General features: G+C 44.5%; 2 protein-coding genes across 4 annotated transcripts in view; both read right to left on the bottom strand.

Annotated features, from left to right (window-relative positions):
• Nucleotides 1-14,020, bottom strand: part of CHMP4B (charged multivesicular body protein 4B) — a 40,935-nt gene extending 26,915 nt beyond the window's left edge. The window contains exon 1 of one of the 2 annotated variants that reach the window (XM_019539720.1): nt 13,689-14,020. In XM_019539720.1, coding sequence (XP_019395265.1) covers nt 13,689-13,884 — 196 coding nt within the window. In that variant the 5' untranslated portion in view covers nt 13,885-14,020. The remainder of the gene's footprint in view (nt 1-13,688) is intronic. The other variant, XM_019539719.1, reaches the window with a different exon arrangement.
• An 8,120-nt stretch (nt 14,021-22,140) lies between these two features.
• ZNF341 (zinc finger protein 341) overlaps nt 22,141-27,386 on the bottom strand; it is a 49,623-nt gene continuing 44,377 nt past the window's right edge. Inside the window, exons 13-16 of one of the 2 annotated variants that reach the window (XM_019539718.1) lie at nt 26,857-26,968; nt 25,405-25,475; nt 24,778-24,840; nt 24,113-24,195 (exon numbers count right to left, since the gene is read on the bottom strand). In XM_019539718.1, coding sequence (XP_019395263.1) covers nt 24,827-24,840; nt 25,405-25,475; nt 26,857-26,968 — 197 coding nt within the window. In that variant the 3' untranslated portion in view covers nt 24,113-24,195; nt 24,778-24,826. Of the gene's footprint in view, nt 24,196-24,777; nt 24,841-25,404; nt 25,476-26,856; nt 26,969-27,386 lie in introns of both variants that reach the window. The other variant, XM_019539717.1, reaches the window with a different exon arrangement.

The following is a 27,386-nucleotide window of genomic DNA, read 5'->3' as shown; positions in this document are numbered from 1 at the left end:
CCTTCAAGAGTAAATTGGATGCTTATCTTGCTGGGATCCTATGACCCCAGCTGACTTCCTGCCCTTTGGGCAGGGGGCTGGACTCGATCTCCTGGGGTCCCTTCCAGCCCTAATGTCTATGAAATCTATGAAAATAGAAGTTACTTTGACACAAGATCCTTTAGTCTGTTTAACCTGCTGCATAACTAGATCATAATTCATTCTGGCCTTAAATTCTGTGAATCTATGGAAATATGAAATTAGAAAAGCAACATAAAAAATATGTATGAAAACCAGGACATGAATCAAAGCTCTGATTCAGTAGGGCTCGGTCCTTGGACCGATACTCTTTAATGCCTTCATCAGTGACTTGGACGAGGAAGTGAAGTGTACTCTGTCCAGGTTTGTGGATGATACAAAACTGTGGGGAGAAGTGGACACACCAGCAGGCAGGGAACAACCACAGACAGACCTGGACAGGTTGGACAAATGGGCAGAAAACAATAAAATGCATTTTAACAAGGAGAAATGCAAAGTGCTGCACCTAGGCAGGAAAAATGTCCAGTATACCTACTGCCTCAGAAATGACCTGCTTGGCAGCATGGAAGTGGAAAGGGATCTCAGAGTCCTAGTGGACTCCAAGATGACTTTATCATGCATCAGCAGATGCATGAGAAACAGAAACAAGGAGCTGATACTTCCCCTATATTGGGCACTGGTCAGACCACTGCGTTGTTTTGGGTGCCACACTTTAAGAGACATGTGGATAACCTGGAGAGGGTCCAGAGAAGGGTTACTCTTATGGTTAAGGGCTTGCAGGCCAAGCCCTATGAGGACAGACTATGGCACCTTTACCTCTTCAGCCTCTGCAAGAGAAGGTTGAGAGGTGACCTTGTGGCTGCCTATAAATTCATCATGGGGGTGCGGAAAGGAATTGGCGAGGCTGTACTCATGAAGGTGCCCCTGGGAGTTACAAGAAATAATGACCATATGCTAGCAGAGAGCAGATTTAAACTGGACATTAGGAAGAACTTCTTCATGGTTAGAGTGGCCAAAATCTGGAATGGGCTCCCAAGGGGACAGCACCACCTCCCTACCCTGGGGATCTTCAAGAGGAGGTTAGACAGGCATCTGGCTGGGGTCATCTGAACCCAGCACTCTTTCCTGCCTATGCAGGGGGTTGGACTCGATGATCTATTGAGGTTCCTTTCCAACTCTAACATCTATGAATCTATGAATCATGAGCAGGGAAGAATGGCACCAAGTAAGAAAATGATAAATGATCATATATTTACCATATATTAGTTTTAAAAGTGACTATTTGCATCAGTAATCAATATGACCCCCGATCAATACAGCTAACTGGCCTGTCTATGCAAACAGTAAACTTTTCCCATGTCTGATGCCAGCCCAACAGGTTTCTAAAGTATCCTATAACAGCTGAAAGACAGTGATGAGACAATCAGACTACACTTCCTTATTGCACCTTATTGAACAGTCACCAATACTAATTTATCTAGCAAGCACCAATAAATACTCGAAGGCTATGAATTATGATTATTTAGCTATTGTTCACGATGCACACTCCCAGAACATGATAAGCCTGAAATGTGCTATCCTAAAGCAAATCAGTAAGCTGAATCACTTTTCTAGTTCATCTGCAGGGTATCTCTCTCTTGTAGCTCATCTATAAAGGTACCTTAGTCTGTAAGGCACTTCTCTTTAGTTCACCTATCCTACTTTAGGTCACCGCAGGTAAACGTTTCAGCATAAAGGAAAGCTTTTGTGGTGCTTCAAAGGCTTTTGAAGTGCCGGAAAACACTCTGCACACGATGTGGTTCTCTGCACTGCATATTTACAGCTTAGACCCAAATTTAGATACCAGTTTCTCTTGTTTTATGCGGGTTCTGTATGCTTGAATTTGCTCTTATGCATTGACACTTTTTATACCAAAAATTCATTATATGCAAGGTAAATTCACTCATATGTGATTGGTGTGGTGAAAGCCTGCAGTCAGCTGCTTTGTGCGGTGCATTGCGGGAGTGACATGCACCAAAATATAGTTTCCTGTGTGGATCTGTGCCCCTCGCTTGTTGTCTGCGACAAGTTTCTGTAGTTGCCATCCCCATTACAATACTGCCCTGTGCTTGTGTGTACTGCTCTTGGTGAGTACCAAAACTGTCTTGTAAAAGTGGTAAAAATGGATCAGTACAGTCGAAGTCTTGGAACATATCCCTATTTGTCACACTGTAAAGTGGGTTTCCTTTATGCAATTTCAAGTTAAGCGCTGTTTTCCAGCAATGCATGTACAGCATAAAGCTAGGAAAACCTGTACCAGGAAACCCCAGTATCAAAGAAAAAAAAAGCACACAGAAAAAAAGCACAGCAGATTGTCACTGCTAGAGCCCTAGGAAGCTCCCAGGACAGACTGCTGGAACCAGCCAAGATGCTGGCCCCAGGCTCCCCTACGCCACCTGGAGCACTTTTCTCCACAGTAACCTCACGTGCAGGAGCATAAATTTGTGCCGAAGCTTTTTCCCTTGCAGGGACTGCACGCCCCTGCTCTTGGGGAAGTCCCCTTGCAGCACAACAAATAGTATAGAGGTTTGTGCCACCGTAAACATTGTTATGGTAACACAAAAGCAGTGTCTGTTTGTGTCCTCAGATTCAAAATTCAACTTCTGTTACTGGTAAAATCAAGTTAGTGTTCAGAAAGTGTACTATTGGTACCATTCCAAATAAATTCTAGGACGGTGTTGTTAGAGAAATGAGCAGAAATAGTGTGGACCATTAAGAGTGCTCTAAAACATAAATAAAGCAGCCAAGGAAGGGGAGGGAATCCAGTTACACAGCTCAAGATTTTGTTTTGAGAATGTCTGCATATAAGAGTTAAAGTTAGCCTTATAAATCTCCACTTGAAATTCAGCCTAGAGAATTTGTACTAATGCCTAAAGAAGCACTAATAGTTCTCCTATACTAGGAAAAGACAAAACACAAAGCAAAAATTATTTATGCTAGATCATGGAAGGTAGTTTAAGCTCTGCATTATTGCTCTTTACAAATACTGGTTTCTTAAACTGGATTATCTTTGTGACAAAGTAAATATTGTCATAGATTATAAAATCAGATAGGATAATTAATCACATGGGCTAATGACCATGTAGCACATGCCAGAGGGTCTCCCCCAAATTAAATCTGGCATTTTAAAATATACCAGTGATGGAGAATCCCCCAATATCACTATAAATTGTTCCAAAGATTACACGTTTAAAATTTGCTCCTTATTTCAAATATGAATGTTCCAAGTTTTAAATTCCAGTCGTTGGAACTTTCTACAGCTTTACCTAGGAGACATTTTTCTTCCCCACTGAGTATTTCTAGATTAGGGTCAAGTCACCCATTTACCATCTTTGAAAAGCTAAATATTTAGACATTCAAGATGCTCAATATGTCATGTTTTCAACCCTTTTTTTCAGAAAAGCCATGAGGCTTTTCTTTCAACCTGCTCCAATTTATCAATGCCTTTCTTAAATTACTGACAGGATTCTTCCAGCAGTAGCACCTGGACCAAGCGTCCACCTAATATAAAATAATCTCACCTAATAACACTCCTACTCAGTGTTCCCTTGCTTATACCCAGGATCACATTGGTCTTTTTCACTACCATTCTGCACTCAGAGCTGATGCTTAACTAATTATCTGCCCTGATGCCCAAACCCTTTTTGCCCTGATGCCCAAACCCTTTTCAGAGTCACTGCTTCCCAAGATCGTTTTCTCCACTTTATGCTCCCTTTTCACACATGCATGACTTCACATTTAGGTGTACTACACTGCTTACCATCACCATAAGACCTATTTTATAAGGATGTAAGACCTACAGACTTATTATAAAGAAAGAAAAACAATTAAATTCTTTCCAAAGCAAAGCACTGAGGTAAATTTCAATGATACTAAAAGAGAATGAGGTAAGGGGAAGACAGTGCATTTAAGAAATTACAAGGGGTCTGAAGTATGAACCTGACCAGATCTCAGAGCATGTTGACTGTTACACCTATGATGAGCAGTCAGGATTTCTTGGTCCTTGTCCCTTGCCCAAATAAGAAAAAAAACGAGCTAATATCAAGTTATATTTATTGACAATGACATTTAAATATGTCATGAAAACGTTATTAAAATTTAAGCCATTTGCTAAGATTAAGGATAGAATTTGCTGTTCTTTGGCCTTTCACAAGAAATTTCTGCATGGAAAGCATAATTAATAATACAAGAAAAGAAAAGTCAATGATTCCTGTTAATTTATCATCCAGATTTGATTAGAATTTTATCAAAATAGTTCAGACAGTCTCAAAACCCAATCAATCACAGTGCTAATTTTCTGTATGATAATTTCCTTCCTCAAATGATTAATTTAATTAGTGAAGTACATTTAAATGGTTTTAATTCAATGAATTATGTCAATTAAATTAAATAAAACCACCCACATTGTTTGGCTAATTTATAAATACACAAAATAAGAGAGTTGAAAACCCATTTAAGAAACAAATGAAAGATACCTGTTGAAATTTATTGCAGCTTGAATCAAAGAAGTATATAAGGAACATAACCATTTTATCACATAAATTTACTTAGCCTGTTTCAGCAATTGCAATTAGAGAGAAAATAATGATAAAAAAAAGACTAATGCGTCTCTTAGTATGTTTGCAAGAGCAGGGTTCTATTCTAAAATATAAAAAGTACATTTTTTCTATATATGTGTTAACAGACAGGTAAATTCTAGTGGATGCCATTATTGTGCCTGAACAACCGTTAAATCAATTGCTCTTGCACCAAATATCGGAAGCTTGCAGTAAAATCACAAGAGATAGCAGTTTCTAAGTCAAGAATGAATTTCTTTCTGAAAAAGTACCCTAGCAAAGTAAAAACTCACAGAAATGATACAGGAAATTACTCAGTGAAATTCTCTGGCCTAACTTTCCACAAAGCTTATGTAACAAATCTTATTACTTAGTCAACAGTACTCTCACCTACTTCTTTGCTTTTACATTTTGTAACACTCAAGCAACCACTACATTGTTGCCAGGCCCAGCCCCTCCTATACTGCAAAACCTGCAACCACAGGAGCCCCGCAGAGCTGGGCAGCCATGACCCCTCTCACATCTGGCAGTGGCTGCCAAATATAAGCCCAGAGGGTTGCATGTTAGTTGAACTCCTCTGGCTGGAAATTCCGGCAGCCACCACTCCCCAGTACACCGGAAAGTACGTTTCCTTCCCGGTGGAGTGGGGGAGGAGTTCCCAGCTCCACTCCCACCTGGCCCCAGTCCCAGGGAGGGATCAGAAGCCCCAAAAAGTTGTCATCAGGAAGGAATATGACACCTCATTCAAAAAGGAGACGAGAAGTTACTTGCAAAGCTATGAATTGAGGCATGTAACTCAGGTCTTTGAACATGTATTACTGCTAGGAGGAAATGTTTCAAATACAAATCCATGTTCATAGAGCTCCACCTCCTCAAGTGTATGCTGATCACAGTCAGAACCAAAAAGGAAAGGAAACTAAAAGAAGTTTCATGCCTTTGTTATCCAAACCTGAAATATCAGAATTTGCCCATCAGTTCTGGCCTGAATTTAATGTACGGAAGACTGCATTTCCCATGAAATTCCTCGACACGGAAGGTTTGTCAGGCAGCAAATATCAAACAGTTTATATTAGAAGTGACAAAGTTGAACAACTCTATAAACAACTTTTCTTCTTTCTATTACACATAAAGATGACCTTCCAACAGATTATAAGCTTTAGAGGAAAAAAAAAAATCAATTCTGCAATGTAAACATTCAGAGAAAATGTGAAATAAACCACAACTGCAACAGTTTTTCACATGAATCAAACTATCCTACAATTTGCTTAAGAAACTTAGCTAACACATGAGAAACAAAAAAGACAACTGCAAACGTAAGTTTGTTTGCTCCTGGCAACATCCCCCACTCATCTTGCTATCTCATTCACTTCAGCAAGGAAAACCTCAGACCCCCATCTTACCTGAAATTCTAGGTCTACATACCATTCACAGCCACCACTGGATCTATTAACTGCATCTTCAAGGCATGGCAGTTTGTCACTGAAGTAAAGCCCTAACACAACTGCTTACCCTCCTTGGCAATCTCAACTGATAGGAGAAGATCAAATTAACACAAGAAATCCTTATGCATCTACCTGGGCCCCATCCCAACAAGACTGACGGACAACAGTAAGAATCTCAACTGCTTTTTCATATTCATTCTGGAGTTAAAGAAATCTAATCCACAGGGCTGAAAAATGGAATTATACTGACTAATACTAAAAGTGAATCCCTGCTGCTCTTATTAATAGAAGTTCTGTCACTGATTTCACATGGAAGAGCAGACCTATTTTTTTAGGCTGCTTAGATCAGAATGACTCTTTAACAAAGCCACTCACATTATGAAACACAACAGTGCCACTAGAAACAGTTTTCATGAAAAGCTACCTAGAGATTTAAAACTGTGGTGTTCAAAAAAGAGCTATATGCATGCCTGAAATTTCTTTCAAAACAAATAAGAACTCCCAACATACTGGCTCTGAGGTGCCTTCTTTAGCTACATGAAGGTAATCACTTATCCATCACTCGTTCTTTTCATTTAACACAATGTGCATGTCGGACCAATACTAGGATTGCTCTACTACATTATGGAAGCAGCGCATTCGGCAAATGGTGCAGAGTATGAGTATTTCTCAAGGTAACGTTAAGATAAGTAACCTATTTTTAATTGCAGAATATAATGGATCATCATTAAATTACACTGCCTGTACATTTAAACATGAAGGTTATCAAAGAGTATATCCCAAAACAGACTCACAAGTCAGTAAAAGCCAAAAACAGGTGACCTCTAACAGGCTCCCATGCACTTCACAGCATCCCAAAGAGCAAAGGAGTTTATTCAATGAGTCTTTAGAAAATCCACTCACTTGGCATCTGAACTAATCCACCCAGTGTGTCTGAGCCTGAAGGCTGTATTGTTTTGTTACTGTTGAACAGTGCCCAGACACAAAGATCTTCCCTACAAAAAAGCAGATTCTCACTCCAATCTTATGCAAGGGTGATTACAGTTTTTCAAATGTCCCTCGATCCCACACCTGTAGATGCTTAAAGCACTAACATTGGCTTTATACATAGGTAAATCCACTAACTCCAATGAGGCTGCTCATGTAAAAAAACAACAACAAAAAACCCAAAAACTTAAAAACACAGGCATGCATTACTCACACCAGTTTTACTTCTGAGCAGCAGAGCGATATGAAAGGGCCATGGTAAAAGCGCAAGTCTTGTACAGGTAGAGAAGAGAAAAAATAAAATGTTTACACTGCTGTGATTTCCTTAAATGGCTGAATTCTGAAAACATGCATCCACACCACGTTTTCTGTGGCTGGTTGGCTGCTCCTGTATTGAGAACTGGAAACCGTTTTCATTGAATAAAGTCCCAAATTCAAGTTTAAAACTAATTTTTTTTAAATAGTATTACACAGTTCCATAAATACATGTAATTTTTGAATTACAATATGGCTCTCAAGCCAGCTGAGGAAAAATAAATGAAACTGTTTCATGGAAAAAGAAATCTTTTCCCTTAACAGCTCAACTGCCAAATAGTAGCCTCAGTGTGAAAAAAACAAAATGCCGCTCTAATGCATCCTGAGGGTTCACTTCCTGGCAAGCTAGCATATAGCCATCTCCCCCTTCCCACCAGCATAATAATAAACCTGGCCCCTTGGCTTCACAGAGTTCTCTGTTGGAAACGCTTGGCTTTCTCCCAGAAAACCACCCCAAACCTTTGTCCTTAATTAGGAGGACAGGATCCTGTCCTCCTACGAAACCTTAATTAACCAGACCCCAAGGCCCTTGTCTTCATGCCACCAGAACAGAAAGTCTCTAGAGACTGAAGCAAATGCTTTTCCTTTGCCTCAAAAAGGGAACTGGATTCCATCACTGTCCATGTTGATACAGCTTTGTGGGGGCGGGGGGGGGGCAGTAGAGACAGGGAACTGGGACTCGGGGGAAGTGCATAAAGAAAGGCATAAACTAGTTGGGGAAAGAAGAGAAGAGAAATGAAGAGGTATAGGAAAGGGAGAGTAGCAGGGAAGACAACAGATGACTTGTTACAGGAGGAAATATGGAACTAGCATCACTTGGAAAACCCTATGACTAAATATTAAACTATTTGAGTTGGTCTAATAAAAAGATATCAACTTTACCTAAAGAACCTTGTCTGTCTGTGTCCTTGGACCAACACAGCTGCAACCTACACCCCTAAGACTAAATATACATGCATTTCTTAGTTTCAAATATAACTCTCCAAATCAGTTTGATAGCAAATCAAGCTAAATCTATGCAATAGATTCTTACATTGATTTGAGAGCATCCACACAATAACTACATGACTGTTAAAATAAACTACAGTTAATGTAGACACTCAGACAAGCCTTTGCTACACAGTTTTTTAACCAGTACCTGTACTTTTAAATTAGTTTTTCATCTGAAACTGGAACTATGATGATCTCAAAGACTCCTTAAACAGTAAGATGAGAAATGTGGTGATTACCAGTCTTGAGATCATGAAGAACTACATACGATAGGATGATAAGAATATGCATGAATGCATATCTGCCTCAGAAAAGACAGGACACGCGTACACACCCAGATTTGCCTTTTTTGTTCTATACCCAAAAGAATCAAGGATATTGGATAGGATTTAGGTGACATACAGAAAACAGCTTGTATTAACACAGAAAGGCAAAACTATCCGAAGTTGCTACAGTCCCTCCAAAATACATGACAAGAATCAGGCTACTGGCATTCCAAGATCACTGGCTACCATGCCAACCTGCATTATCTTGTAACTTCCTCATCATCAGGAAGGAAAATGACACCTCATTCAAAAGGGAGAAGTTACTCTTTTGCTTGTCTGTTTCCATGTGCTGTTTCTTGCCTTACATTTGGCTTATATGGTTTCAAGGACAAGGGCAGTCTTTTTGTTCTATGTTTACATAGCACTGAACATAATGGGATGACAGTTATGACTAGAGCTGTTAGACATTATTAGAATACAAGCCATAATTGTATCATTAATAATAAAAAGGAACAAAATAATACAAGCAATCAAGGAAGCTCTTTCAGGATCAGACTGATCTCAAGAAGACAGGAAGAAAAGACACTGTGAAACAATGGCAAAAATTCAGGGGTAGAGCTAACACAAAATATATCTGAAGAGAAGTTTTAAAGGAGCTTCTAAACATGAACTGCCTTCACCACCTGACAAAAGCCAAGTAAGGGGCCAAAATCAGAAATAGGTAGAGAATGAAATTCTCCAAAGTTCCCAAACAGAAGTCTATGGAGAGTTGACAGGCTATGTGGTGCTGGCCCCTCACCTCTACCAAGTTCTTCCCATGTCAAGTCTCTTCACCACATAAATAAAACTGGAAGCATATCAAATTTGTTGAGGAAAAAAAAAAAAGAAGGAAACTAACTTACCTGACTGTGCTACCTTAGAACAGAAGCAAGATACCTGCTTTTTGTTTCCCTTATCTAGACAAACAATTTAGTTACATGGATAGGTAGAGAGGAAGACACTAAATCAAATAAAAGCAAAAAACAGCTGCTGTAGCACTGAGCTCAGGGAATTCTGAGCAGCCTACAGAAGTCCTGGCTGAAATGGTTACCCCAAAACAGGGTGTCCAAGGGCACATTACTACATAGGTAACATGGAGAACTTAAACCTTGGATCACAAGTTTAGCATACAAGCCATCAAGGACTTCATCACACCACAAACAGAGCCACTTTACTGTAAGGATTCAGCAGGATGTTGAGGACTGCTCAGAGATTTGAAAAAACATTAAGAGAAAGTGGGGTAAGTCTCCCATGCATCATCTTTGTACACAAAGAAATGCCATGAGCATCTATGCATTTAATTCATGTATACTACTATGTAAACACAGAGCAAGAGACTTCCTCACCCTAAACAGCAGTGAGCAGGCAAGGCAGGTGCTATTCCACACACTGCATAATGTTTTGAAGTTTTAAGAAAGGCTTAAGCAGTAAATCAAGACAGCTTGATGGAACAGAAAGCCAAGGGCAACCAGACAATCACTACAAGTTATTAACTAGGGTAGCGTGTTATACTGCTAACACTTAGAACTGTGTTACATGCTAGGATATTGTCCATCTCCTAAGTTATAGCAGAATGTGACTTTTGCTGTATAGCTAAAGCTGAGAAAAGGAAGATGCAAAAATACAGGCTATGTAAGCAATCCTGGAGAATTTTAACTTGCCAGTGAAAGCAATTTGATTCAGAAGGTGACTGCATTATCAAATGGTTACATACCATCTTCTTCAAGCTAGCAAGGTATTATTCTTATCAAATAACTTATTAAATGTCATACCTTTACATTCCTGCTGCCCCAAGAACATGTTATCCTATACACCAAATTACACTGAACAGCCACTGAAATAGAAACCAGCATTCTTATCCCCCAGCCATAATTTTATAACCAACATGAAACAACAGATATTTGCAAAATCTTTTGTTTATACTTCATTTTTTTAAGTGTGCAATAAACCAGCAGGATTTATTACAACTAGAAACTTGGTACGTTTCTAGTTGCTTGACATGATTTTTTTCAACCAGAGTCTGCCAGTAATGTGCCCTCACAGCTCATACTCTCTGCATTACCTTCCTGGCATGTCAATATATTAACTATGCTGAACTAAAAGTGAATTGTACAGGACTACTCTAACCCAACACAGAATCACAGAAAATTGGGTTGGAAGGGACCTCAGGAGGTCATCTAGTCCAAACCCCGTGCTCAAAGTAGAACCATCCCCAACCGTATCATCCCAGCCAAGGCTTTGTCTAGCTGGGTCTTAAAAACCTCCAAGAACGGAGATTCCACCATTTCTTCGGGTAGCATGTTCCAGGTTTTTCCTAACATGTAACCCTAAACATCCCTTGCTGCAACTTGACACCATTGCTCCTTATTCCATTATCTACCACCACTGAGAACAGTCTAGCTCTGTACGCTTTGGAACCAGCTTTCAGGTAGTTAAAGACTGATATTAAATCCACATCCCCCGCTCAAGTCTCCTCTTCACCAGACTAAATAAGCTCAGTCCCCACAGCCTCTCCTCATAAATCAGGGATGCGCAAAGTCCAGCCAGTAGGCCCACAACAAACTCCATTTCCCAGCAGACCCTGCTGTGTTGCTGCGGCCAGTTTCTACAGATCCCAGCAGTGGTGGGACCATAACAGCACAGGGTCAGGGTTTCCATGGAGATTGGCTCCAGCAGAGCTGGCATGGCCCATGGCTGAGCAGGGAGCTGCTCTGAAGCTGGGATCTTGCAGCAGTGACAGCATGGGTTCAGAGCGAGGGCAGAAATGTAATCCACTGCCTGCAATCACATCAACCAATTTCCTCAGCACCCTCAGGTGCATCGCATCTGTGCCCATAGACTTGTACACATCAAGCTTTTCTAAAATAGTCCCTAACTAGTTCTTTTGTCATAGTTGGATGCTCATCTCCTCCCCTAACTGTGCTGCCAGCTGCAGCAGTCTGGGAGCTGACCTTGCCTATGAAGACTGAGGTAAAAAAAGCAGTTGAGAATTTCGGACTTATGTCTCAACTGTCACTAGGTTGCTTCCCCTGTTCAGTAAGGAACCCCCACTTTACCTGTTCTTCTCGTTACTGACATGTAGAAACCTTTCTTGTTACCCTTCATGTCCTTTGCTATCTGCAACTCCAATTGAGCTTTGGCTTTCTTGGACATGTCCAGATTTGTACCACACATGAAGGCATTTGCCACGCAGCACTGGGAGATCCCAGTGTCAAAATAACCTGCACCCAAAAAAAAGCAGGGTGGCACATGCTGCTGTCATGCATGTCACCTGAAACTGGAGGATGACCAGCAGCCAGAGCATGGCTTTGGTTCCACATGCCAGATCACCATGACTGGAGCCCTGGGAGGCCCCCAGGACAGGCTGCTGGGGCCAGCCCAAGGGCTAGCCCCAGCCTCACCTACCCAGAGACAACTTGCAGACACAGGCATTCCCCGGGGACAAGTAGCAGAAGCAGCACTTGATTTCATCCCTGTATGCCCACGCAATAGTCTTATACTCCTCCCTAGTCATTTCTGCAAGTTTCCATGGTCTTGCAAGCTTCATTCTTGTATTTTAGCTCACTGAAGGGTTCCCTGCTAAACCAAGCTGGGCTTCTGCCATACATCTTCTGCATCAAGTTGCTTTGTTCCTGCACCCTCAGTAAGGTTTCTTTAAAATACAACAAGCTTTCCTGGACTCCTTTCCATGAGATAATCATCCATGATATTATATGGCATCCGTGATATAAATCATCCTACGATTATCATGATGCCAAATGGTATACTTTAGCACAACTTCTTAAGGAACACTGACATCTCTGCATTTTCAGATTTCTTCACTCCATCTCTCTGGACAGGTATTATTCAGAATTGCAGGCATACTTCCATGTCTCACTCCTAAACTTATAAATGAATTGTTATGGTCTAATTATAGCTTTGTGAGAGCATTTAGCATTTTAAGGAACATTAAAATTATTGGTAAGTTTAACATGCACATAAGTACATACGTACACACACACACACACACACACTTCTTTCCAAGGATCTCAGATTGCTCCACAATGGCCAACAGTTTCATATGGTTATCATCCGATTTCTATCACCGTTTTCCAGACAGAAAAACAAAGAAAAAAAGTATTGTTACCTGTCACATATCAAGTCAGAGCCAAAGCCAGGACTGAACCTGAATTTGAGAATTAATCAATCAGTTTCACAACCATTAGATCATGTAAAAGCAGATGTTACACCTTCAATTCCAAGGGAAAAGAACACTTATGCTTTCAGACAAATCAGTTTGGAGCTCACCTATCATGAATAAGTCCCATGGCATGAAAACAAATGCAGGGCAGCTTTACCCCGTATAGACTAACTAAATCATAAATGACTGAGTTTGTCTATAAGGTGCAAACCTACCTTGCCTTCTGCTTGAAGCGCCTCTCTCTGCTCATGGAAACCAAAGACAGATTTGTCCTGTCCCCAACAGCAAATAACAAATTTCCAGCATCAAGTGCAGGGAGACCCACAGCTGACGGCTTCTGTCAGCAACAAGTCCCCCAGCCGAGGCCAGGACTGCAGGGATACAGAAGTATATCATCCCCATTCACTCCATGCAACTGGGTGCTGCCAGCATGCTTGGGTAAACAGAGGTGGTCTCTGTGCGGATGGCCCCCAGCACAGTGGACAGTGCGGGCAAGGAAAACTCTACGGGGACCAACATGTGGCAGCTTCTCCAACCACAGCACAGCTGATTAGGTAGCAGAAAGATGAAGAAACCTGTGAACCAGCCAGGCCAGAGCCAGGTCACCAGGCTCTGCCCCTGGCTGGCCTCAAAGGGGCAAGACAGGATCCAGGGGCAGGCAGGGCCCCCAAAACTGGGCCAGCTGCTCGCCCGGCAGCGCTGCTGGGCTGGGAGCAGAGCTCCGCCACAACCCAGCGTCTCCCTCACCGGACGGCCTGACACCACCCCGCCAGGACGCCGGGCAGCCCAGGCGGCACCTCAGCGCCGCGGCTAGGCCGGGCGGGGCCAGCACAGAGCACCCAGTCCCGGCCCTCACCGCGCTTGTTCTTGGTGCCATGCTTGCGGGCTGCCGCCAGCTCGTGCTCAATCTTCTTCTCCAGAAACTCCTGCTTCTTGCTGAGCATCTCCTCGGTGTCGCGCAGTCGCTGAATCGCCTCCTGCGGGGACGGGCCCTTGCCGGCGCCTTTCCCGCCAGGCCCGAAGTCGAACAGCTTCCCCAGCAGCCCCGCCATGGCTGGGCCGCTCCCGGCAGCGACGCGCAGGCGGGGACCGGAGGCCGGGCAGGCCTGGGCACCAGCGGAATCGGCCTTCCACACGCAAACCCAGACCCCGCAACGACTGCTCTCCGCCGCCGCCGCCGCCCCTCTCGCCGCGCCAGTGCAAGAGCTGGCGGCCCCTGCTACCTGCCGCTGCCGCTGCCGCCGCCGCCGCCGCCGCCCCTCTCGCCGCGCCAGTGCAAGAGCTGGCGGCCCCTGCTACTACGACTCCCGGCAGCCCCCCGCGCGCGCGCGCAACCCAGCAAAGGCCACGGCGCCGCGCGACGCATGCTGGGGGCTGTAGTCCCGCCTGATGGGGTGGGGAAGTGTACTCCCCACCTACACGCTCGTCACGAGGAGGCCGCGCTGCATGGCGGAAGCTAGAGGCTCAGCTCAGCAGCTGTGACATTGCACCACGGGGTCTGTGACGTCACGACATCGCGATGACCCCCGGTACGTGGCTATAGGCGTGCCTGCTTCGCTGTTTTGACTGGAGACTGCGGGGTGCGTAGAGATGTAGTTTCGTAGTCACATACCCGCCACTCGCAGCAAGGCTTGCGCTTGTGGCGTGATCAGTAGCGCGGGGCGGATGCGGAGCGCGGTCGGGGCGGGTCCTGCAGCTCCCGGCCTGCATCCCACCTCCGAGCCGTAGGGCTTTGCCTGCGTCCCGCACCTGACCCCTCAGCTGCGGCGGCCACGGGTTCGGAGGAAGCAGCAGCAGCACACGCAGAGCCGGCCCCCCTGCTACTGATAATCCCCCAGCCGGTCGGGCAGACCAGGGCCGTCTGTTCAATCCAGTCCAAGTTTAAAAAGGGCACTGGCTTCTGGCTTAGTGCTTCCAACTGGCCCCTGATTTTGAGTCAGAGCTTTGCTGAACTTTAAACATTTGGGCTGAAACTTTGTCCAGCCCGGGTTGCCTTCTTTTAAAATTGAAGCCCAAAATGGTTGGGCCCTTGTTTGCACATAAGGCCAAGAAAACCAATGTTTTGCAGGGTTGAACCTATTTTGGCAACCTGGACTTTGAAAAGCTCTGGAGTGAGGACCAGAAGCTACCACAGGAAAGAGTCTGGGATGCTCGCCTTGCTGATTCTGATAATCTTGTCAAAGTTAAGGAATCTGAAAAATTGCATCTTGCACATGCACCCAGAGTACCAGATAGAGCAGGGGCAGGCAGTTACTTTGGGCAGAGGGCTGCTTACTGAGTTTGGGCAAGCAATTAAGGGCCACATGACAGGCAGCCAGGGCAGATAAATATTAATCTTCTAAATTTTTAGGGGCCCTGTGGGCTGGAAAGAATAGCCTGGTGGGCCACCTTTTGCCCACCTCTGGAATACAGGGTAACTGCCAGTAGCTCTGAAGATGCCATGCTCTGCCCGTGCATGCTTGAGCCACTCAGTGCTCCTCTGTATGATGACAGTACAACATTCCCAGTGTCCAAACACGCTCCATTCTCTCACAGCTCTTACATGTGGCAGAGCCATTGGTCCTATCACAAGTTACACTTAAAACATGATTGCCCAGTTAATCATGCCGTAAGTTGTAACCTGGCCACGTTAAATCAATTAATGGCACCATAAAACAAGGAATAAGCCACAAACGTATTCCACAAAAAATGTGGAATAACTTTATAGCTAATTCCCAACATGCCACTCACTACACATGCGGCCAGGTGCACCCATGTGGTTGGGGCCCTATCAGCTGAGGAAGCTTTCAGGCATGGAAGCTTGCTACTTGCTGGGAAATGATCCAAGGCTTCCTCTACACCAGCAATAAGGCATGATGGGATCTGATGCTCAATCCGAGTCACATCTGCCATGCGCACGTGGCATGGCAGGAGGCACAATTGTGTGGGATGCACATCACAACCTAATACTCCTTCACCTGCATATCTGGCAGGGGCCTATATGTTTACTATTGCACAGATCAGCTGAGTCTCCCCCTTCCTTTTCAGAGTTATAGGACATGCTATCCCTGCAATGGCTCCTTGGGCTGGGTTGAAGACAGGTACCAGAACTGAGAACAGAATATTTCTCTGGGCTCTCTTGTGATCTGCCCTGCACTCCCAGCAGGCATCTAAAAACTGTAAAGAAGCCATCTGATTCACATTCAAAAGGAAGAGTAAGATACATGCCAAATTTGGGGCATGCTAGGGAAATACACTGGTATTAGGAGCCTGGGTTGAAGACTTGGACTGGAATCAGAAGTCTGTGACTGGGATGAACTTAGTAAGGAAAACAGGACTGCAATGAGAGGCCTGAGATGGGGAAAGATAAGATTAGGACAGAGATAAGTTAGGATGGAGTAAGGGGAGTCAAGATAAGGAAAACATACTCCCTGCCAGAGCCTAGTCTTACTGATCCTCTTGTCAGCAGTAATTAATGAAACCAACTGACAAAATACATCTTACTCATGCCTAGTACTAGTTCACATGATAGCAACTTATTACTGCTATTCAGTCCATTAAAGTGTCAGAGGCAGAAGGTAAATCTAAAGCTTCCAACTCTGCTGATAAACTGTAAAAGCATCGCTATGATGATACATGCTGAAATGTAGGTGTTTCATTTCAGTTCAGGTTCCTACACAAAAAGTATGCTTAAAAACATTTTCAGTGTTGCAAAATCATGCATTCAAATGTGAGGAATGCCAGAACTAAGGTTGTCTAATTAGTAGTCACTAGCTGTATGTTTATCATCTTGATGTCTAATTTAAGACTAATAATCTGAGTTGGAGAAGTTCTGAGCCCTGACAATTACAAATGGATTCACTGGGATCTGTGCCTCTAGCATATACAACATGCTACATAACGCCAAATACTCTCAAAAATCAGATCACAGTTGTCTCAAATTGCATGCAAAATTAATAAATAGATACTTTGACATTAAGTTATCTGTCTCAGTTCCTTATCTGTAAACTGGGGATAAGACCACCTCTTTCTCCCATAGGGTTGTTATGAAAATACAATTAATGTTTGAAAAGCAGTCAGATATTGTAGTGATATGCAGCACTGAGGAGCCCATAAGGAAACTAATGATTCTAGCTTCTGAATAAGTTTGGAACAGTGTGCTGAAAAGATCTATAATCACACATTAAATAACAAGGATAAAATAGCTGTTCATTGAGTGAGCAACATCATTCTGTGAAAAAGTGGTAAATGATCATGTATTTAAAGCTGGATTTTTTAGTATCTTCCATGCCATGTGCCATATGAAACCTGCATGAAAGGGTCTTCATTGTTCTGCCAGCTGCCTTTTTTCTATAACTCTATCCTGTTCCAAATCCTGTCATTTCTCTCTATTGACCTCTTACATGTCTCTTTGGGCCTTTTTTCTTTCTCCCACTTGGTTTCCAAAACAGCATTGATTTAGGTTTTCCTTCATCACCTATTTTTATCACAACCTAACAAGCTCCATCTTTGTGTCATTTCCATAATGACATTTCTTTGACGCCTCTGTCCTGCTTCCCTTTAGGCAGAAAACAGATCAGTGTGGTACCTTATAGATCAGGGATGGGCAAAATATGGCCTGGCCCATAGGCCAGATCCATCCCCAGGAATTCTATCCAGCCCATGGTGGGTCCCTTGGCCCTGTCCAGCTCAGGCATGGGGCAGCCCACGTGGTGGCGCATGTGGTTGGTCCCAATATGGTTGGTCCCAATGTCACCAGGTACATGGCAGAGTAGTGCAGTGACTGCACTCAGCTTCCTGGCAGCCCCACCAGCGGTGGCTTACTCTGCCTGGCTGCTGCTGCCAGTCTGCCTCTGCTAAGCCTGGCCCCACTGCCTGGGCACCCTGGCCCATCTGCCCTGCACCTACCACTGGGGGCATGAGACAAAATGGGTGTGTGGGTGTCTCCATGGAGACCTGCCTGGGACACCCACGGGCAAGGCATGTCTGGGCAGGAGGATCTGGAAGCAGGATGAGCAGGGACCAGTGCTGGGATTGTGGGGCAGTGACAGTGCAGGGCAGGTGCCCATGGCAGAGCCATGATCCACTCCCCATACATCTTTGTGATGGGTGTTGGTTCCACAGGCAGCAGCCAGCCCCTGCCCACAGAACTGGTGTGTATCACAGGGATGGTGGGAGATCGCAACTGCCCCAGGCCCCAGCTCCAAACTATAACTACCACATGATCCCATTCCTGCCCACCCATCCTGCTCCTGGATGCCGCTCCCCTTTTGCTCACGGCCCGATCTCATCCACCTGGGCCAGCATGGCATGGGTGCTTAGCTGTATCACACCTTTTCTATGCATACCTAGATTATTAAAAGCTATTACGGGTCCCTCTAATTTTCAAAGTGATGGCAGAAAATTCTCTACACTGAACTACAAGCTCTATCAGATTTCTTTAAATGTGTGAGTTTAAATTTCAGGCAGCAAAGCTGGAAACACATGAGCTCTTTCTAAATTCACTGCAAATCAATCATCTTTTCTCCCATTTCCACTAAAAGGAAACCAGTATCTACCTAGTTGTTGAGGGACTGTTAACAGGACCTCAGAGCAGTTTGTGGGGCAGGGTGTGAGGGCTCTTGTTGGTCCTGTACAGCCAGTATGCAGCTGGGGAGAGATTATGAAGGCTGCTGCTCTCTCCTTTCGAAGTTCCTGTGGGATTTCTCAGCATCCATCAGATATGCAAGATGCATGCAGCCTTAAGAGCTTCCTCAGGCAAAACTCCACCCGTCAGTGCATTTTTGCACCTGTTCTGAGTTCTCTGTCAAACTATCCTGCACTTAGACGCTTACATTTTTACTCTTGAAGGGCAATCATTTGAGTCAAGCTGGAATGTGGAAGCAACTAATACTTTTTGCGCATAAATATAAAACTTTTTCCAGCATGCTCATGTGAGCCTTGAAAGAATCCCTCAGCCTCTGATTTTTCAAAATTATGCTAGCTCTGTTTTGGGTCTCTGACTTGGAGACCTGGATTACTTTCAATACAGGAGGATCAGGCAAAACAACTTTTAGCGTCCCATTTGGCCATCTGAAAGCCACCCTATGATCACAGCTGACATAGAGGGTTGGATGGAAGGGCTACCACTTGGGTGCTATAACATATGCAGAAAGAATGTGGCATCCACATGTAGTTGTCTCAAAATAGGATCAATTGTAGGGCTACAAAAAGCAGTTGCAGCCACATAATTATGCCTTACAATGTGGGCAGGTATAGGGGAAAAGCAAGAGAGATATATTTAGCAAACCATTTCCTGGAAAACTGGATTTTAAACAAATGTTTTCCCAAATAAACTCTTGACCTCTGAAATGGATGAAGTTTTGTACAGAAAGCTTGAAAGTGGAAAGAGAAAAGTATTGTGAAATACTGAAAAGGGTGCATGTGAGATTCATAGATTGCAGGGCTGGAAGGGACCTTGGAAGATCATCGGGTCCAGCACCCTGCACCAAGCAAGAAAGACAACCAGGGTCAGGTGACCCCAGCAAGGTGACCATCCAGTCTCCTCTTGAAGATTTCCAGGGTAGGCGATTGCACCACCTCAGGAGGGAGCTTATTCCAGTCTGGACATCCTGGGTATGAAGAAGTTTTTCCTAATGTTGAGCCTGAAACAGTCTTCAAGGAGTTTGTGACCATTAATCCTACTTTTCCCCAAGGGTGCCCTGGTGAACAGTTGTTCGCCAAACCCTTGACATATGTCCCTGATGTACCAGTAAGCTGCTACCAAGTCCCCTCTCAGCCTTCTCTTTTTCAGGCTGAAGAGTCCCAGGTCCCTCAGCCTTTCCTTGTATGGCTTGCTGATCATACAGGTGGCCCTTCTCTGGACTCTCTCAATCTTTGCCATGTCCTTGTTAAAGTGTAGCACCCAGAACTGGACACAGTACTCCAACTGTGGTCTCACTAGTGCTGTGTAGAGTGGAAGAATAACTTCCTTGGTTTTGCTAGAGATGCATTGATTGATGCATGCCAGGGTATTAGCCCTGCTGGCTACGGCATTGTACTGCCAGCTCATGTTCATACTGTGGTCTGTTATTACCCCCAGTTCCCTTTCATTCATAGTGTTCGTCAGATTGGTGTTGCCAAGCCTGCAGGTGTGCAGGGAATTGTTTGTCCACAGGTGGAGCACTTTGCATTTCTTAATGTTGAACTTCACCTGGTTCTAGTGGCAATGCACAGAGGGTGCACAGGGGTGCACGTTCACCCCTGAGAGCACTAGTGCACCCCATCAGGCCGCGCTCCCCAGTCAAGCAACAGGCAGGGAAGACAGGCGGGAGCACCGGTGCTCACCCTGCAAGCTCCAGCCGGGGAGTGCAAGCACTGGATGTAGGCCGTGGCCACTTCTGGAAGCCCCACAGCCACTTCCAGGAGTGCTGCGGCTGCTTTCAAGAGGAGTGTGGCCACTCACTGGTTGGTAATTTTTGCCGTGGGGGGGTTGGCAAGATTGGCCACTGGTTATTGGTCATTGACTGGTTGCTTGTGAGGCACATGACCCCCCTGACTAAGGCAGCACCAATCGCCCGTGTCTGGTTTCAATCCACCTAACTTGCCAGCCTGTCTAGGTCCACCTGTATCTGCAGCCTATCTTCAAGCATGACCACACTTCCCCATAACTTGGTGTCATCTGCAAACTTGGCCAGTGAGCTCTTCACCCCTACATCCAAATCATTGATGAAGATGCTGAATAGCACTGGGCCAAGCACGGACACCTGAAGGACACCACTGGCCACTTCTCGCCAAGATGACACAGATCCATTCATTAGAACTCTTTGGGTCCTACCCTGCAGCCAGCTTCCTACCCACCTGTCTCACAGTTAAGCCCATAATCCTCCAATTTTCTCATGAGAACATCATGGGATACCAGATCAAAAGCTTTTTAGAAGTCAGGGTATACACTGTCAACCTCCTTTGTCTTATCCAGGTGGCGAGTTACCCAATCATAAAAGGAGATGAGGTTAGTAAGACAAGACCTGCCCACAATGAGGCCATGCTGGCTGTTATGCAGAATCCCAGAGAATGGGAGACTGTTTCAGGAAGATGAAACTGAGCAATAGCTACCAGGGATTTAGGTGGAAACATCCTGACAGGGAGGATGTATTAGACTGAACTACAGTCTTGCAAAAGGAGTTAAAGAGTCCTCACCACCACGGTATTCAGGAGATTGGACACAGCCCCAGATCAGCATTGTCTGGAACACCCGTGAAGGCCATCAGTGTTTGCTTCTCTAACTTCTGTGAACTGGTGCTCTTAATTCAGCAAAATACACTGTAAGGAGTCAGGAAAGATTTCCCTTGACTACTTTTGGGAGCAGGCTACTGCCCACAGAACTGGATGTTTCTTGTTAGCTAGGCAGCATTGCTCCTGCTGTTCCATTTGCCAGAAACCACTCCATTCCTTCAAAAATTTTCACAAACGCTTCCTGTGTGTCAGACCAGGCAGGGACAAAGGAAGAGAACTGACCCCACTGCTAGACAGTTTTCTCAACACCAGACACTCCCACAATGAGCATCCTGCAACACCTCAGGCTCACTGTGACCAAAGTCAGTCAGGAATGATTGGAAATGCAACATTCCCTGTCCTTCAGCACACTGCAGCACAAATTAAGCCAAGACTTGTTTGCCAATATTCTGCCAGTTCAGTGAAACTTGGCTCTGTATCCAAACACCACCACAGAGGAGATATCCAAGGAAGCTCCAGCCTCTGATTAATCTGACTCGGGATTTGAAAAAGCAGAAGAGGAATGTGAAGATGGATGAGATGGCGGGTGATGGGGTTTTTGCTGCTGCAATTCAAATGTCTCTTCCTAACGATTGGGCCCTGCCTGTGGCAAATAAGCATATTGTCAGAATGAGCAGGGAGGCTGAAATTCAAGTGGGAGATTGAACTTGCCTTCAGAAGCAGCTCCGCTGGTTAGTAGCCTGCATGCTGCCTGCCTCTGTCTCAGGGAAGTCAATATGGCCCCTCTCCCCAGCATTAAATGATGCTTTATATCCATTAATTCATATTTTTACATCTACCTGCACTAAACTTCTCTAAGACAGGAAGGATAGAAGGGGAAGTCCTTTTCATGCTTACCAACGCAAATCATAGAAATTATAAGGAAGGGGGAGAAACTCTCGTGCCCTCTGAGGAAAGGGTTCTACTACTGCAAGGAAATGGAGCAGGCAACTGAGCATATGGTCTCTAACCTGGGTACACAGAGCACTGAGTAGAGAGGTTTGTAACCTTCTGCTGTAGCCATTCTGCCCCCATTAATGCTGCATCAAATCAGCTCCAAGGAAACAATGGAAAACATAGCAATCAACAATGTTTTATTACCTGCCACAGGCAGGATCCTGATCACAAGGAAGGGAAATTTGTATCAGAGAACTGGGAAAAACCTCTTGCCTTCCACCTTGCCCAGGCCCAAGGGCCAAGACAGGATTATCTCCTACACCACATTCTTCTTCTTTTTCTAATCCCAGTTTAGATTATTCAGGACTAGGAGTTTCTTGCTTAGGTATCTTCATTATGATGGGTGCTGGATACAAACAGGGTCACAGTCAACTAGATCAGGGGATCTTCCAACATTTCATCCTCACTTATAGGGCATAACAGCAAGATTTCTAGGATCAACATGTCACCTTGTTTTTTAGAAGGGATAAGACATAAAGAAAAATACATTTGCCAAATTAGGATCACTCCTCTAGCAATAGATCAGGAGATCAGCTGCTTGGGCAGCCAAAGAACTCAGGCTGGACTGAAGGGACAAACATCAGCCCAAAAGGACTCTCGTACCTACTGTATACTTTGGTAGATAGTTTGTTAGTGGCAGACTGAACTTCCAACCAGTGGCCAATGGCTTGGAACTGATTTAGGATTTTGGTCAAACTGACCGTTATTACAGCTATTATGCATGGAAAGTATTAAGGTATATAGTGCAGTGCTTAGGCTAGTGGATTCAATGTTAGGAAATGTGGATTCAGCTTCTGGCTCTATTACAGACTTCCTGTGACAGTTCACATGCCATTTAGGTGTCTGCTTCCCCAGCAGTTCAGTGGGGATAATATTTAGCTGTTGTGAAGAGGAATTCATTTGTGTCAAAGGCACTTTGTGGTCCTTGGATAAAAAGTTGCCATGGAAGAACTTCAAACAGAAGAGAAGAACATACACATACATGCAGTTCAGACACAAAACCCAGGACACAATGCACAGCTGGCTCCCCACTCCCTGACATCAGGGGGAGCAATGTGCATCAGGCCCCATTTGCTTATACATAGTACAGACATTGTGGGCTTTATGCTGATATAGATAAATGAGAGAAATCTACTCTGAATGTTTCTGAGCAATGGTCCCAAAGGTATGAACTTGATTCCAGTAAGAAGGATCATTTGTTTGCACCTGAAAAGGACACCCTAGTACTGGGCAATACAGCTTTTAAAATAAAACCATGAAAGGACAGCCTATGATTTGCAAAGTCCTCTGCCCGTGGAAGCATTTAGAGTTCATTGCAATGACCTCTATTGTTCTTCCCACCACCTTTCAAGATTCCTGGTTATTCTTACCCTGCATCGACAAGTGTTGAACATAGCCAAGAAAATGTACCTATTCTCCTCTGTGCCTGGTAGCTATTGATGTCACCCAAGGAATTATTTTCCTGCGTAAAGAAAGAGTGGGTGGTGATGAAGGCCATTCACTCTGCTACCCACTCCCGTCGCTAGGAGTTCTGGTTCCCATATCACTGACATGGAAACTTCAGCCCCATTCATCTGTCTTCTCCAGCAGGATTTCTTGGGTGAAGAAAGCAGGAACCTCACCTAATTCACCCCTGACCACACAGAGGGCACAGTGTTATCACTCAGTAGTCTGAATGTAAACAGGGACGGCCAGCATGGTACATGGACCCTCCATGCCAGTCTGTAGCTCTGCCAGGGCAAGATTGGATGTAATGCTGCTGGGCTGCCCAGGGGCAACTAGGTCTGAATCTGCAGCTGCTGACCCACCAACCACAATGGACAGGACTGCATCTGACTCCTGAAACTGATCTTCGTTGGGGCCACCCTCCCGGGGGCTCTCTGCCTGTCCATTGTCCTTCAGCTCTGCCAGGGCTAGCTGGTTGGGAAAAGGAAGGCCCATCTTCCGCCCACGAGTTGCCCGCTTCTTTTGGGGCTTCCTGAGCTGCAGCTCTTTGTCCTTGGGTGAGCTCAGACGGCACTTGTGGTCCTTCATGTACTTCTGGCGTGTGAAGCCCTTGCTGCAGGTGGGGCAGCGGTACTTGTAGTTGCCAGTGTGTGAGCGCTGATGTTCCACCATGTGAGCCCGCCGGCTGAAGGACTTGTTACAGTACTGGCACTTGTGAATCTTCATCCCTAAGCAAGGCATAATAGGGCAAGAGCTTAGTTAAAAGGCCTACTTAAGCAATGAACAGTCTCACTAATCACACTTCAGCAGGGCTGTCTAGCTAAGTCTGTTCCTTCATGCACCATTGGGTTTTGTCTATAGCTTGGCACAAGAGCACTCAATCCCCAGCCCATGGGCCAAATCTGGCCACAGAGCCATGGCATCCAACTCACAGAGCTCCCTGTGGGCCAGGAAATTTGGTGGCAGGGGAGCAGTGACAATTAATACTGCCATCCCTCCCCCAAATTCCCCAAGCCTCATGCCACTGAGTTGGAGCCAGGGGAAGGAGAGCACTCTAGTTTTGTCATTTGTTGGACAAAAAGTGCAATGCACAGAAAAAATGGTTTCTAGTTGTGGTGAGCTAGATATGAAATTCCAACAGAAACTGAGCCAAATACCAAAAGATATGCTTTTGAAAGGGAGGCCTTATTGGGTTTGGAGTGGATAGAACGTTCTGTATATTGACATGCCAGAGAGCACACAAAATATCCTGGCACTGCTTCAGAGTCCTTATACCCCAGCCTTGCCACACTGCTTATCATTTATATCACCTCAGAAATGTGCCTGAACTTCGGACACAGCAGCAAGCTGAAGGAGGGCTCACTCAGATCGGCCTGCAGCAAGGGAGACAGAAATTTCGAGCTGGGGATTTTTGGAGAGCAAGTGAGTGGCATTCAGACATTTAGGTTTACTATGTGGGAAACTCCTGGTCTTAGGCTGTGGGAAAAGTTTTCAGGGAAACAAAAGAAACTCTGTCACTCAAATGATAGTGGAATAAAGCCTGAAGAGCACATTATAGGGAAGCACTGACTTTGCATTGTCTAGGAACTTAACAAGATGCAATTTCAGAGCAATTTGCTCTGAAAATCTGAATTTGTCGTCTTCCTCTATGGATTATTTTATGACACTGATTCCACGCACTAAATACAGTGTAGAGAAGTGTCATCTAGCCACAATGCTGAAAGGGGAAGGATTAATATTAAATCACTTCTAAAAAGAGGGATAGTAATCCACTCACTAGGTCTAACGCCTTTCACCACTTCGATAAGCAAAATTAAATTGGGAAATTAATCATTATACTTCTCTGTAATAGACTCTCTAAGCACTTGGAATAGATTCCAGCAGTATATTCATTCACAGCTTCTGACAACCAAGGGGAATGCTACAGTCCCACTTACCTGAATGGGACAGTATATGAGCTTTCAGCTTGTCTGGCCTGTTGAACTCTTTATTACATCCCGTGTGACTTCTGTAACAACAAAAATCCCAGTAGCCAGCATGAATCAAATGGGGAGTGGTGATGACAGAAAAAAGCATATATGTTAGCTCTCAGATAAAAGTTACTCTCCTCAGCAGCACAGAGGTGTTCTCTAAGAGTAATCACTGGGTATTATGACAGGGAATCCAAAATTGCAAGTCTCCTACCTATGGCAAAAATACCTGTGCCGCAAGGTGTATATATTTGGTTTCCATCGGAAAGTCATACATTCCCCTTTTCCTCCAGAGTACATCATTAGCATATTTCAAGTTCTGTATTGCAGGCTTGTCCTCCTTGCTGGAGGCATGATATTATCAAAGGTAGTTGAAAGCTGACCAGGACAGAAGAAAAGTCATCCTAGACTATTCAGGTAAACCTACAACTGAGTTAGAGGCATTTTCTTGTCTGCAGAGTTTACCCACAGGTGCTGGAATGTCAGAGAACCCTGGGCCTAGCACTCTGGTACATTGCCAAGGCCCTACTGCCATCTTGCTCCATATGAACTAAGAGACAGAAAGTTTCTGTGTTCATAAACTCCTGTCATGATAGCTAACATCTTTTCAGTTACTTTTCATGGGAAAGGATTCTTCCAGCCCAAGCAGTAAGAGATGTCCATTCCACATTTTTAGAGCCAGCCGCTTCTACCTCAGGGAGAACTGTCCTACTGGGAAGAATTATTACAAAGCTTCATGTTCTTTTTTTCCATGCAACAATTACATTATTTAAAGATGTAAACAGGACAAGCATTAAATGAATATAGCACTGGTGACAGGAGTCAGAATGCATGTACATCATCACTCAAGCCCTCTTTTCATACAGGGGACATGGGACCATGAGACAGCTTTCCCACCCTGCCTGCCAACATAGTACGTCTCTGACTTGGAGATGCTGTGTTAGTTTAATACTTAGAGACATTCTGAAACTCTACTAAGGAACTTTCATAAGTGCCTCACGCGTAACACAATACTGCTTTTTGGTAGAGAGCAGACAGAGTGTACAATTGTTCAGGCAACCCAGTGATGATAATACGTAGCACTGTTTACTTTAAAAAATGCCAAACAGGTATGAACCAAATAAATGACATGAGGAGATAAGAATTAGCAGCCACATTTTACTCAGGGAGAAATTAAGGTCAGAGACAGTGACTTTTCCAAACCCACTTTATGGGGAGATGAACTGGGACTAGAACTTAGGAGTTCCTAGTGCCCAATTCCCTCTTTGGGACCCCATGATTTGAGGTGCGCTGAGAATCCCATGGCAGCCTTCCCATAGCATAGCCCCAGGGAGGCCTGCCTTCCCCAAACTTCATATACTTTCAGTAACAAATGAAACCAGCTCTGCCCCTGACTGCTGGAGACCATTTGATACATACGAGAAGGGACATTTATACTTCTTGAAAGGCTCATGGATAAGCATATGTCGCTTCAGTTTATCTTTCCGATTGAAAGCTGCATCACATACTGAGCACTTGAAGGGCTTTTCACCTGTATAGGAAACAAAGACAGTTAGGGAGATACAAGCTGCACTGGAACCAAGGGCTTACCACTGTTCTAATAATTTTGTAATTCCTCCACCTGGACAGAAGCCTTAATATCTGCTTTACTCCTTCCTTGATTTCCCTAGTGCATGAAAGCAGCCATGGCCATGTTGTGGAAAGAGTTTTCCTTCAGCCCTATCTGGCCCAGTATCTAACAGTAGGTTAATTGTGTACCACAATTAATTTCTTGATCCACTGTATATATAGGTATGCCTAGACTCAAGTATGGGGGCTTGCAAGACACTGTCTATAGCCTACACTCAGGTGTGGCTACAATGAGATCCTGGAAGATTGTTGTGAGGAAGGCAATAGGCCCATAAAACTCAGGTTAGGGAAGGGAGGTAAGGGAGACTGCAGAAGAACCC

This window comes from Crocodylus porosus, unplaced genomic scaffold (assembly GCF_001723895.1).
Source record: "Crocodylus porosus isolate Cpor-Errol unplaced genomic scaffold, CroPor_comp1, whole genome shotgun sequence".
Lineage (NCBI taxonomy): Eukaryota > Metazoa > Chordata > Crocodylia > Crocodylidae > Crocodylus > Crocodylus porosus.
This window is presented reverse-complemented; position numbering and strand designations above follow the sequence as displayed.